General features: G+C 40.4%; 2 protein-coding genes across 2 annotated transcripts in view; both read right to left on the bottom strand.

Annotated features, from left to right (window-relative positions):
- LOC133991251 (uncharacterized) overlaps positions 1–14,721 on the bottom strand; it is a 267,931-nt gene that overhangs the window by 68,162 nt on the left and 185,048 nt on the right. The window lies entirely within an intron of this gene.
- Positions 412–1,721, bottom strand: LOC133990724 (putative nuclease HARBI1). The gene is made up of 4 exons (XM_062429123.1): positions 1,289–1,721; positions 1,067–1,179; positions 875–986; positions 412–791 (listed from the first exon to the last, which is right to left on the bottom strand). The coding sequence occupies exons 1-4, from the start codon at positions 1,719–1,721 to the stop codon at positions 412–414; spliced, it is 1,038 nt and encodes a 345-aa protein (XP_062285107.1).

Below are 14,721 nucleotides of genomic sequence, written 5' to 3'. Positions count from 1 at the left end.
CTTTACCAGAGCATGGCTGGCCATCATGAGGAGAAGGGTCCTTCAACCTCCACTGCACAACTAAACACAATGAGATTATCAGTAAATGCCATGTTAATTCTGCATGTAGAAATGTAGTATTTTAAATGTCATCCATATGTTTCCCAGTTACCAGTAAAGGACCTGTACAAAATACATTTAATGAAAACCATCGCGAAGACTGAGAAGGAAATGGTCTATCTAGATCGCAAAATCAGGAAGACTGATCCAGAAATACTTTTACTGGAACGCCAGTTGAGGTGGGTGCATTGTCAAAGGTGAAATATGTTAATGGTTGGAACTATATAACAAATCCTAACTGTTGCTTTTGTACTTTTAGGGAAGCCCAAATCAAATGTGATTTCTGTGTCTTTATTTGACGGTCATGGACATTCAAAAATAGTTCCGACAAATTAAGTCTCTGACAGCCCTTCCATCCTGGACATCTGCAGGGTGGATGGGATGGTCATCATCAGCGTCATGGCTCTGTACGGCAGGGTGTTGCTCTCCTCTAATAGTGGCAATATTATGGAGAACAACACATGCCACAATGATGTCACATGCCCTCTCTCGGGTCACCCTGAGCTTACGCAGGCACTGGAACCGGGATTTGAATATGCCTATGGTCATCTCAACCCAGGCTCTAGTCCTGCAGTGGGCCACATTAAAATGTTGTTGGGGCCCAGGCCCAGGCTCAGGGTCAGGGTAAGGGGTCAACAGAGAGGGCTGGCATGGGTAGCCTCTATCCCCCAGTAGGTAGCCATCAAACTCTCCTGTGATTACAGTGGACACATTTGAGTGTGTTTTAAAGAGGGAGACAAAGGGTGATATTTGTACAAAGCTTTAGGTTCCTTACCACGTGCAAATGTGTTGCTCAGGCTAGACTCTCGATAGACCCAGGAATCATGTACAGAGCCAGGCCACTTGGCTTCCACATTGGTGATGAGGTTGGCTGCATCACATATGATCTTGACAGTGCAGAGAATGACATGAGTTGCAGTTTATTGTGATGTGTACTTTATCATTCTTAAGATGGTAGGTAATATACCTGGACATTGATACTATGAAAGGATTTCCTGTTCACATAGTCCCCTTCATTCTCTGCAGGAGCAGTGATAGGGATGTGTGTGCCATCTACACATCCAATCACATTTGGCAGCCCTGCAAAATGACAACTAATTAGGCTACTGTACTGACCCGGGTCTGAGGTTGCAGCAGAATGTCTATCATACTTGAAAATGATCTAATATATTATTTCTACATCAGTTACCTGCAATCCTGTGGAATTCCTCTTTGATATTTCCTATAGGTTTGTGCCCAGGGAACACTACCATGACAGACAAGAGGCGTTTAAGTGCGAGGGTGACATTCCTGACTGCTCTACACACCGTTGCCTTGCCGACGTGTTCTGCGTCGCCAATATTGTAGAGGAAGCTTCCATTGGCGTAGAAACGCAGCGCGATGCACAATATTTGCTCTGCTGTGAGCGCACGTCCGCACTGTGTGAGATTGGATATGTATGGCCGGAGTATGTTATTGAGGTAAATGATGGAGGTTGATGAAAATCGATACCGTTCCAACAGATATTCTTCTGGTAATGACAGCACATCCAATCGCGGTCTGACAATCCTCTCCCGACGTAAGGCATTGCGGATTATTTCTTCTTCTATGTCAATCGGATTGCGGATGTACGGACAACCCATGTCTCAGCAGTTGGCTTCAAGTGGGAGGAGTCAGTTACCATGGTGACTGACTCAAGAGTTTAAGTTACCTGTCTTTCTAGAACGGATAACACTGTGTTTCCCCTCATCTCAGGGTTAACTCTGAGTTTTCACATAACCCGCTTTCTGGAATACCCCCCAATTCAGTTTGAAGATCAAACTGAACTGCAGATCAGGAACAGAAGATCAGGACCCAGACACACCCACAATGACCACAGCAACAACAAACCAGACTCTGACACTGAGTAACCCACAGGAATGGAGGCAGGGAAACCCACACGGCATATTTTAGCCAGGAGAACACCAGGCAGCCACAAAACAGCAAATGGAAAGGCTGAACTCATGGTCAGGGACAGAAGACTGAGGTGTTTACCAGGGCAGAGACGAAGCGTAAAGGTCAGAGGCAGGCACAGTTGTAACCCGGAAGTCAATTTGCTGGTGAGTGGTGAAAAGTCTTGCATATGCTGGGAAAAACAATCAGGCAATGGGTGAGTGAGCAGTACAGGCTTATATAGTGGCTTGATTGCAGATGGGTTGCAGCTGAGTGCCCAGGTTAACAGAGTTGGCTGATGAGGTGGGTGTGGCTGACTGGCAGAGTGAAGCAGAGGTGGAGTGAATGGAAATTTGCCAGTCCTTGGATATTTGGGCTGCCATCAGTAGGTATAAATATACAGGACAAATTAAGACAGAAATCCAATCGGGCATATGATGGGTGGGTGGTACATTGTTACATGGAGCAGCACTATGCTGACCGGTTTACGATCTTCACAGATAGTTCAAAAGACCCTGAAACAGGGTGTACAGGGGCTGCAGTATACACTCCACAATACAGGATCATTATTAAGGAAAGGACAACAGACCCTTTATCTGCATATATAGTAGAACTAATAGCAATTTGGATGGCTTTACGGTGGATAGAAGGAAACATTAAAGATCAAGCATTAATTGCATTGGATAGCTAGGCAGCATTAATAAGTATTAGAAGTGGAAAATCATGCAGGAAGGACATTGTTTTTGAAATCTTCATTTATTGTATAAAATGCAAAATAAAGGGCTAACAGTTTGCTTCATTTGGGTTCTTGACCATGTAGGAGTAGAGGGGAATGAGGAGGCGGATATATTGGCAAAACAATCACTTAAAATACAAACAGAAAGCAAGAACATTACGAGTAGCACATTACGAGTACATCTGAGGCTAAAACAATCATTAAAAACAAATACAAAAAAATGGCAGTAATATTTTGGGATATAAATGACACCAGAAGACATCGTTACAATATACAAAAACAAGTAGCTTCAAGAAGGAGGATGGGCAGGAACCGGAAAGAAGAAACTATCATTACTTGACTCAGGATAGGGCATACCAGTCTAAATAAACACCCAACTGGTAAATGTGGACATTGTGGATGTCAAATAACTGTTCAGCATGTGCTGCTTGAATGTAGGGAATATGAAGAAGAAAGGAAGGAGCTGTTATCAGTGTAAAAGAAAGATAACAAGTTTCACTGTTAGGGATATTCTTAAAAGTACAACAAATGACGTCTATAATAACTTAATAAAATATCTAAAAGAAAACGAATTTGAGAATTTAAGTTTGTTTTCTTCTTCTGCTAATCTAATGTTCAATACTCCAGTCTGGTAGGTGGCGATAATGCACCTCTAAGCTGGTTTGCCAACCGCCAATCAAATTCAAAGAAGAAGGTGAACAAGAATTTGCCAGCAGGTAATGAGAGCTGACTGTGACAGCACCCATCTATAGTGGAGATATGTAGGGTACCATTTTCTACAATATTGTTTCTGGTAAACAACATAAACAACTTAATTTTATGGGCATTCAAAACTAACTTTAGATCAATAAGCACACCTTGCAGAACATTAAAGGAGGTTTGCAGATTCATAATATAACAGCTGATAAGGAGAATCTGCAAAACAATACAATAGATATATACACATATGTGGCTCAGGAGATAGAGTGGGTTGTCCTCTAATCAGAACATTGGCGGTTCAATTCCTGACTCCTCAAATCTGCATATTGATGTGTCCTTGGCAAGAATTAATGTGTGTGTAAGTACAGTCCATTGATCATTTATATAATAGTATTGTCAGCATAAAGGTGGACATGCCAGCCAGATAAGGATGAGGTTATATAATTGGAAAATAAGATTGGACCCGGTATGGAGCCTTGTGGTACACCTTTCAACAACGGTAAAAACTCAGGTTGGACATTCCCCATTTTTCTGACAAATAATTCTAAAACCATTTGCAAGCTTTGGAACCAAAATCGATACTGTTTAACCTTTTGAGATAAAAGTGTGCGATCGACAGTATTAAATGCTCTCGACATATTTTCTCCTATCCAAAGCAGACACAACATTATTTATAGCCAGAATAATAGCTATGATGATGCTATGACCAGATTGGTAGGGGTTGAGGACTGAGACCAGACAGTTTTAAAACGTGTGACAATTATTAACATCACTTCTGTTGTCTTCCTTATACAGAGGAAATACATGAGCAGATTTCCAAGTGCCAGAAACGATACCAGAAGAGATTAAAGGCTTAAAAATATGTGTTATATGGACTGCGATTAATGGAGCAGATAGTTGCAGAAAGAAAGGATCTACGTTATATTCTCCAGTTGATTTCCTGGGATCATTATTATAGGAGTGCCTCATATATAGTACCGAAGGAAAAGGGAAGTATGGTAAAATGCTGAATAGGAGACTCGGAGTGCATATAAGCATTTAATTGTATCCTCATCATTTGTATGGGAGGACCCTGCATGCCTATTCTCAAAAAAAAAAAAGATGACCTGCTGCAGCAAAATGTTTCATAAAACTGTGTAGATGTCCTTATTTTCAGATAGCACACTATCGAGTTTATCTGGATCATTATAAGAATTAGAGAGTAAATTTAAATAATGTTAAGACTTAGTTTTCCTCATAAAAGAAGTACACTTATTTCTGAGTTGTTATAAAACAAAGCCAGGGAGAAGGGAATTTAACACTTCTAGCAAGAGCCCATGCTTTGTTGTTTATTTAAAGATATGTGATGGTTCAGGTCTGAACAAAAGCACATTGCAAAAGAGCAACATGTTGTTCAGTTGGCTTCTGCCACTTATGGCGCTTTTCCACTACACAGTTCCAGCACGACTCGCCTCGGTTCTTTTTGCGTTTCCACTAGGGAAAGTACCTGGTACCTGCTACTTTTTCAGTACCTGCTCTAGTGAGGTTCCAAGCGAGCCAAGCCGGTACTAAAATGTGACGTTGACACACTGCTGGCCGCTGATTGGTAGTTGTTGCTGGAAGAGTCATGAGCCGTCCCACACAAGAATCAAACCCGGCATTTTTAAATACCGGCAGCAGTGTTACAACCATAGTTACAGCCATACGGCTCAATTTTCTTGCTTTGTGTGTGACAAAAAGCCTCATACAGCAGCAAGTACACCACTGCCTCAATGTCCTCCATTGTTTATGTGTTTTGTGTCGCGTATAAAACGAAGTCACGGCAGTTTCGCGGAGCCGTGCTATGACGACCCCGCCCACGTTGAGTAGGTACTTTTTTGTAATGGAAAAGGTCTGTTCTGGAACCGTGCCGAGTCGAGGCGAGTCGTGCTGGAACTGTGTAGCGGAAAAGCGCCATTGCTACTCTTGGTTTTACCTACATTAACTGTCCGATAATAAAACCATGATCCTGAATGCACCATCCGTCCAGAAATCAGAGCCGTGCTGCCAACGGGCGTTTCCCAGCTTCTTCAGACATTTTAGCGACGTTCTCAACAAACACCGATCAGGAGGTAAAACAGTCGTCCACCAATCGATTGGTAGTTCGATTCGATGTGTCCTTGGGCAAGATACTTAACCCCAAATTGCTCCTGATGGCTGCACCAACGTGTGTGTGAATGTTGGTCTCCCTCCTGATGAGCAAGTTGGCACCCTGCGTGGTAGCTCCTGTCATCAGTGTATGAATGTGTGTGAATGGGTGAATGTGACATGTAGTGTAAAAGTGCTTTGAGTGGTCAAAAAGACTAGAAAAGTGCTATATAAGTACAGTCCATTGACCATTTGATATTTAAATTAAGCAAGAAAACGGCATGATTGACATCCTGGCATCCTGTTATTATCTCAGAGAGCCAGGCTAGTAATCGTCAATCTAGTTTATCCATTTTTTTTTTCATAGTGAAGCAAAGAGGGATAAACTAGCTTTCATATTCGTGTCACATCCAAATCCTAAATCTTAAATGGGCAGTGCACTGTGCCACACATAATACATGGCCACTGAACTATGCTATCCTGGCAGTTTATGATATATGATGATGATATATTTTGTTTAAACTCTCTCAGACCATGTGTGGTCGCCCCCACCTCCACTAAGAATCACCAATTCACATATTCAGGTAATGAATGACTCATAATTTACATCTGGAGATTGATTTTCTTTTCTTTACTGACAATCTGAAATTATGATTATTTGTGTACAATACTAATTTCATATCAAAATGAGTCATGGCAGTGTCATGAAAATCATCTGAACACACTAAACCCAAAGATGAAATAATACACAAAACACTGCTGGGGATTAAACAAATATTATTGTACAATAAGGAGACAGCAAACACACAAAGTGACATCAGCTCATCTCAACAAGCAAAGAAAAAACCTAAGCTATTATAGTCTCTGAAAGAACAAAGACATGATCTGTGATTGGTCAAATATGTCAACCTAAATCACTACAGCCAATGGCAAATAGCCACAAAGAAATACATTTGCATATATGCATATTTATTATCCAAAAGTCACACAAGGGTCACACATCCCCCTGGACACAAAAAAGTGGAGTCTTTAACCATAAATGATCAACTATCACTTAAACATGTCCTTTCTAAAAGCCCCAATCTCTACCTTACTAACACATGTCAGGACCCTGCTGACCACCATATCCTTTAGTATAGTTAACATGAGCATTCATCAGGACACATAAACCTATAGGTTCAAAGCAGTGGTCATATATTCACTCAGAACTTTCATCTTACTTAACATGGATCAAGGTGAGAAAGTAGCAATAAACTTCTTAATAGGGATGTTCGATATTGACGGTTCTACCGATATCCGATATTCCGATATTCCGATATTCCCCAACTCTTCATTTCCGATACCGATATCACCCGATACTGATATATGCAGGCTTTTTACACCAAAACTATTAGGTAACAACATAACATATCTCCTATTGTTGAATTAACACATTATGCCTAATTTTATTGTGAGGCCCCACTGAATGCATACATAAATGCAACATGGCTTTCCACATGTAAACACTGTCTGTGCAAAATAAGAGAACAACTTCAACTGCACTGCCATATTTATTATGCTGCTTTGCAGTAATTGCAAATTACAAATGTACTATCCGTAGTACACACTTTGAAATAGTTCCAAACCACAGACATAAGCCCCGTTTCTGGAGGCGGGACCTTTTATAGGAGCGTCCTCTCAGCTGTTGTGTCTCCAGCAGAGTAGGACCCAGATAGGACCCACCGGACTCTGACGGTGACGTCACAGAGGCGACTCGCCGAAAGCATAACAGAGAAAATGACAACGAGACAGAGGTAAACCTCGTTTCAGTTTGTGTGTTCGTGTACATGGCGGTGGACGCCATGAACTTGTTAGCCACGGTTAGCAACCCACGAGTCTAGCGTGTTGTTGTTATACGTCATAAAGCGTGCGCCGGTAAACGTCCCATGCTGCGTTCATGCAGGCTCGGAAATGCTGAAGCCTACAAAACAAATATCGGTTATACAAACCCGATACCGATACTCCCCGATATTACATTTTTAAGTAAATATCGGCCGATAATATCGGAGGGCCGATAATATCGGACATCCCTACTTCTTAACAATAGCAAAGAGCACATGATAAATGATAAACCTCAACCCTTGTGACTTCTTTACTTTTACAGCAGTATTCATTCAAATAAAAACAAAATACATTAACACTGAGGCTATTATGTAACTATATTAAGTCATACAAGGTACAGGTAAAAAAAAAAAATCAAACATTATAATAATAGAAAATAAGAGTTCTTAATTAGGAAACTACTCCCAGGTAACACTTTGTTTTTACCTTTTTAAGGGGTTTGAAACACTTTAAAGTATACACAAAAATGTAAATTTAAATTATAATAAATATTTACAGCCGTTCTTTCCCTACAAGACAAATAACATACCTGATTAAGTTTTCATTCCTTAGGGCTGATTTTATTTGATCTATTCCACAAGTAGAAAATATCCTAAGCCTGCTCAGTAGACATTGTATTCATGGGGATATTTGAACCATCATTTGCTTCATCAGGATTAGGGTTAGGGTTAGGGTTAAGGATTTTCTCGTGTTTGTAGGAAGCTATCACGGTGATGCAGAGGAAGAGGATGGTGATGATGATGATGATGATGATGCGCAATTGTGACCAGACAGTGAACTGGGATAAGTCGTAGCGTTCTATGTCTGTAAGACAAACAAGATAAAAACAACATTTTTTAAGATACTTCTCACTTCCTGCTGCAATAAATGATTTTTTAAAACCCTTATATACTGTTCATATTATACACCCTTGCAGTATGTTTTGGGTCAATTTCGACCCAGTCTAAGAATCCCCTAATAAAAAGTGTCTATACCAAATGTTGGACCACAGATCTGTTCAGAACCTTGATTAATTTTTCAGAGAGCAGAGAGAGTGTATTTTTTAGCTTTTACACCACTCATCAAAAAACAGCTACTATCACACAATATCATGTCCTATTTTACCTAAGACATGAAAATATAACATAGCAATAATGATGTAAATGTATTTTATGTAAAGTGAAAATGAACTGTGGGGTTTATTGTATAACCATTAGAGCCATCAGTCTTCACTGCTACATCATAAAAAGAAATCCTCATAACTACTATCTTATTAAAACTATGAACTATTCATTTCACTAAAACACATGTCAATAGATACAGAGATAACTGCAACCTGTGTATGGCAACATCAACATTTCCATAGGTGTTGTATAGAGTCAGTTATAATAATAAAAGTACCTTTAATTCTCAGTTTGACAGATCTTGTAAGCTTCCCAACTTTATTCGTGGCAACACATTTATAATCAACAGCATTGTCATACGTGGCTCTTGTGATGCTGACAGTCTTCTGGCACGCCCAAGTGGTCTCTCTCACATTTGTTGCAGATTTGTACTCCCAAACAACCTTTGGGGTAGGGTTGCCCTCAGCACTGCAGGCAAAAGTCACATTTTCACCCAGGGTCACCTCCTTAGAGTAATTTCCCTCATTAAACGTAGGTGCATCTGTGGAGAAAAAGGTTAGATTTGAGACCACTACATCGGCTACAAGATGTATTATGCTAGGAAATATATTTATAATCACAAATCATTCATGTCAAATGGAGAATGTCTGGGATGTGTTCAGCATGTGCAAAATGGATGAGTAAAAAACTCACATTGCACTTCAGCAATGATGTAAGATGCGGAGGATGTAGTGGGGATGGTCTCTGGTCCATTTGGTCCTAGGTGCAGCTCAGTTTCGCATCTGAAATGTGCTCCAATGTAATTTCTCTGAGGAGTGATGCTCAAAGTAGAGGACACATTCACTGGGGTCACACTGGAGTCATTAAACATTTGAGTGTGCACAGTGTCATTGTCTCGGTACCACTTCACTGTGAGGTTTCTTACAGGAGCTACATTGATTATTTCACATGTCAGCTGGTGCACTTTGCCCTCTATCATTGGACCGTGTTCTGAGATTGACACATTGTCTGGAGTCTCTGGAAAAAAAGAAAGTAATTGGAAAGAAAGACAAATGTAACAATATCTCTAAAAATGCAGCCACATGAATAAACATTTATTATACAGGCTTATTGTTTTATACCCCAGCCTGTTTCATTTCAGCATTATGCCAACAGTATCCGTGTTATTAACTATTGCAGTCTATTGTACACCTTCCATATTTACTTTACTTCTGAAGTGCACTACAAATGTACTGTAAAGGGGGATTTTTATTTTCTGTAAGCAATAGACTTTGTAAGGATGTATGTTCAATACTCACTATAAACAGTGATGAGTGGCGTCACGAAACACTGGGATAAACGTATTGTAACAAAACACTTGGGCTCAATGTCCCAGTCTTCTAGTGCGTTAACCTCCCAAGTCAGAGAAGACTGATCAGACGTTTTGCCTCCAATCTTAGCCTCCCAGCGTAATGTATCAAAATCGGTGGTTAATGTGTTGCATTTGATTGAAGCTGGATCTCCAGATCTCACCACGATTTCAGCAGGCGTCATTGTTAGTGGGCAGCTTAGCACTGAAAAGCAAGTATATATAGTCAAAGCTTCATTTTTGTGCACAGTTAGTAAAAAAAGAACAACAATATTTCATTATATTTTTTGGAAAATGCCAATTTCAAACACAATAAATAAATATGATCCTGCTATACAACAACAATAATAATAATAATAATAATAATGAACATTTCTTGTACATTTTTTGTGTTATATTTGCTAAAATTGTCATTATGTTCTGACAGTAGAATAAGATACAGATAATGTGAAAAAAATCTGGTGTCTCTGGGTCCATCCAGTGATCATAATGCCATTCGAAAGAATCCACTGCTCCCAGATCAAAATAACCAATCAGAGCCAGGGGGAGTGTCTGAGAAGTGTCAATCACGCTCTTGCACACGCTGCTGTCAGCCCTCCTCCCCTGTGCAGCTCGTACTCTCACTTGGCAGCGCCCCTCCTCCACGCAGTGCCTGATGTGCTCTGACTAGGTCAAACAGGGTCAAGCTCAACAATGGTGCGGAAGTAACCGGTAGGAAAGCTGCCTATTCCTAGTTTGGCAACACCAATGCCCAGGTCAAAGACTAGCAGACAAAATAAGACGGATGAGCAAACTAAAAAGAAAGAAATAGATCGTGGCCAAAATAAAAGGAGGATAAATATTAGAGCAGCTTTTTAGAGGTAGAGGAAGCTACGGTATCTGAAAGGATTCAAGAGCTACGATACCCAGCCAGCATGTCCATGTGGGCCCCACAGAAACACACAAATGCAGGCTACATGTGTACTCAGTGGGCATGGGCTTGAACTGGGCAAATTATGCGGGTCCCACATGGTTTCAGTAACATGGGCCCCACATGTGAAGCCCATGTGGCCCCATTTAAGATCCATTCTGATCCCACTTGGACCCCATGTGGGCAAACATATGGGGCTTACATGAGTCTCACCCAGTTGGGGCCACCATGGAAACTGTGGACAAACCCACTTGGGATCCATATTTGCAGCACATTTAACCTTTTGTGGCCCACATGTACATGATATATGCTTATCTGGCTTCCTCTGTTACTGTGGTTACAAGCCTGCGTGTGCACGGCGGTTTCCTCTGTAGGGAGGGGCTTTGAAGCTTTGCATCGCAGCAGAGAGGAAGAAGGGACCTGGACGTTGTACTCGCTCAAATATTCTGGCTAAGTCAACTTTTTTTCTCATAACTCCATACTGCAGCTTTAATAGCACCTTTTATATCTAGAAGTCCAGTTAAATTCTAGACTTCAACAACCTCACACACTAACTACACAAGCAAGGGCGGAAAGCACAATTTGTATATTTACCACAAGACTCCAACACTCCAACCTCCCCCATTTTAAAACCGCAAAGTCACACTTTTTTCTGTTTCACTTAATTTTGTTAAAGGTGTTAAAAAGATATACAAGATCATTTTCATCTTTCTTGACTTAAGGTTTGATTATTCCTAACAAAAAAAATGTAATCCTCTTTGTGAGATTTTCAAGATTTTTAAGTTTATTTTCCCTCGGTATTAATATAATTTACCTTTAGCCACAGTATAGAATATCATTTATATCATTTCAGACTCACACAGAGTTTTGTAGAGTATCATTATCACTCACCACAAAGTAAAAATGTAAGCAAGAGCAGACCCAACACCCTGAGAGGCAGCATGCTAGATCACCACGCAGACGAGAGGAGATGGATAGATGAAGTGTGGTATGTTTCGGGATGGTTCAGAGCATGTCCAGCTTCAGGACCTGGAATCAATTAATCCTGACTTGGTGCTAGTCCTGATGATGATGACCTGCTGCTGTCAGTTACACAAGCTTATGGATGTAATGAGTACACTGGAGGAGGAAATAACACCCTGATGATAAGACAACTAGAAACGGAAATACGACACCATCGTCAAAGTAAGATGACAAATATAGATGTGTTGTGGTATGATATTATGCTGAGGAACTTCTAGAAGAAATTACAGGCTCTGAGATGTATTTAAATACAAATGTAAAATGAATTTTTATCATCAGTGATTATTTCGATAACTAAACTAATTTCTCGGCACAAATTATGATAGTTTTCCCTGTTTTGTTAACAACCTGCACATAAGAAAAATTTCAGACAGAATATATATAAATATATAATATACATAATATAAATATTAGGGCTATCAGTGTTAACCGCAAAGCGATTAAGGGCCGAGCATAACATGTTCATTTTTTTTTCATACTTTATTTATTGTCATCATCAATGTTTTTTTTAATGTGATTAAGTATGTCACCCAGTGAATACAACACAATAAGTAAATAAAATAAATAAAATAAAAATAAATCAATTAACTAATACAGCAATTAGCAACAGTATTCACAGTAAACATGCAGGTCATCAAAACACATTTGTTCATTTTTTTAATGGCGTTAATCTCTCCTCACTGACTCACTCGCAGTCACAGATTGCTGTTCTAATGGAGCTGTGTAAAGTGTGCACAGTGCACAGCATGTGTTCATATGGTAGGAGCCTTCCTGCCGCTGTCATATTCCTGCACTGTCTGCACATTGTTCGACTTTCCTTCCAGTAGCAGATTTTGATATGAGCAGTCGACCAGGACGCCAAGGGGGGGAGGCACACACCAAAAGGAAAAAAAAGAAAAAGAGATGTGTTTTCTAGTGCTTATTTGCATGTCACATCTTTATCTAAAGTCACTCAGGTGGAAACAAGCAACAAGACTGATACACACACGTGACGGGGTGCGTGGTGTTTTGGGGCTCATTAACCCAAATTGGTGCTCCTAATTGTGTTAGTCTGGGTTTTGGGGAAAAGGCGCCACACAGAGAAGCAGACGCCTGGACACGGACAGGAAAAGACTGAAACTGACATCTTCTACACACCACCAAGTGGATCCACCCACATCTACCACAAAACCTTGATAAGATATAAGAAACACTTCCCTCTTTATCACGTTCTCTTTTCCTGCCAACGACGGTGCTGTTTATAACAACATTCTCTGTATCACAGCAGTTACTGTTTACTTACTTCTAGTCTCTCAGCCCATCTGTGGTGAATATGATTCAACAAGGATCTCAATTGAGAGCAACATCCAACAAGTCCCAAGTAAACATTTAAATCATGTGCTTTCTGTTTTTATCTCAGCAGCCAGAGGGAAGGAGGATTATACCATTTTGCCAAATCCAAATACAGTGACTACTAGTCCTCAACACACTTCATATTTTGCCAATAAGACACATACTGTGTGTTATGTGAGCTTGAGATCTGGCACATCAGACCTGCTTTTTACAGCATCATTACAGCTATTTTTAATGCTGAAAGTTTAGCTGCTGTGACAGGTTGAATGTAACAAAGCACATTTACTCAGGTACTGTACAGTTTTTGGGTATTTGTACTTTACGTGACTATTTTCATTTTGTCCTACTTCATACCACTCCACTACATTTCAGAGGGAAATATTGTAATCTCTACTCCACTACATCTATTTGACAGCTTTAGTTACTTTTCAAATGAAGATTTTAAATAAACATCATATCATGACCATATAACTGCATCTCATCAACTCATCTATACAATCAGTGTGTAGTTGTTCATGTGTCAGATATTTATAGTGTTTTATAAGCAGTTCCATCAATGTCTCACATGGTTTCATTATATTAACTGTTCTTGGCCCAATATTTCGCTAACAAGTAAAGATTAGAGAAAAATCTGAAATCTGAATCCAAATTTATATCAGAACGTTGATTTTTCTTCTTTCTTCTCCCATTAATCATCTCATGACTCCTCAGATAGGTGTCGGTCTAATGAGCAGCAACACATTGCTATAAGCACGCTTTACTCTCACACACGCTGCATTTATAGTCACACAAACACACACACCTTCTACTGTGCTGTGCGCTTCTCCGTCTCCAAGCGGGTTGTCCGCATCCATCGCGGCCCGGATCATTTCTCGTGCGCGCTGCTTTAATCCCACATCCAGGTAATGATCTTTATAACACGGATCAAGTACAGTCGCAATGAAGTGCAGAGGATCCAAATAGATCTCAGTGAAACGTGTGCTCACAGACTCTAAGAGTGTACTACACTTTAGTGCTGCAATTAAAGGAATAACGTCTGCTACAGATGCATCAGAGGAGCTGATCTCTTTAGTCAGCTGTTCCGGCCGTGTTGTTTCGGTGATAAAAGTATTTCGGCCGAAAACCGAAAATGCGCTTTTGGGCCATTTTCGCCCGAAGATTTTCGGTGGCCGAATTTTCGGTGCATCCCTAGCTACAACCCATCTGTGGTGGTGAAGTCCTGGTGAATTTTAGTCAGCGCGCTTATCAGTTCAGCAGTCAAGAAGCCACCTAAACGCTCTAAAGTTTGTCTACAATACACGCCTGTTACACCAGAAGACAGAGACCTAAATGTGGAATGGGTATGGAATGAAGTACTCAGTTGGTATCAGTATCACTTTAAGGGTACTTGGATTGGTACTGGTATTGTAATTTTTTTAAGTGATACCCAGCCCTACCAGGTGTAAACTGGATTTTTGTTTCCATAACATTTAATTTCTGCATCAATAATGGCGGCATGCTGCTGTAGTGGTTAGCACTGTCGCCTCACAGCAAGAGGGTTCTGGGTTCAAACCTGCCGGCTGGCTGGGGCCCT

The sequence above is a fragment of the Scomber scombrus genome, chromosome 11, assembly GCF_963691925.1.
Source record: "Scomber scombrus chromosome 11, fScoSco1.1, whole genome shotgun sequence".
In the NCBI taxonomy this organism is placed as follows: Eukaryota; Metazoa; Chordata; class Actinopteri; order Scombriformes; family Scombridae; genus Scomber; species Scomber scombrus.
This window is presented reverse-complemented; position numbering and strand designations above follow the sequence as displayed.

What these genes read in the sequence shown, in the direction of transcription:
- LOC133990724 (XM_062429123.1), bottom strand. Translation starts at nt 1,721, where the DNA reads ATGGGTTGTCCGTACATCCGCAATCCGATTGACATAGAAGAAGAAATA. An exon ending in GGAATTCCACAGGATTGCAG is followed by an intron (nt 1,180 to 1,288) that starts GTAACTGATGTA and finishes GTCATTTTGCAG; the next exon opens with GGCTGCCAAATGTGATTGGA. An exon ending in TTCATAGTATCAATGTCCAG is followed by an intron (nt 987 to 1,066) that starts GTATATTACCTA and finishes TGCACTGTCAAG; the next exon opens with ATCATATGTGATGCAGCCAA.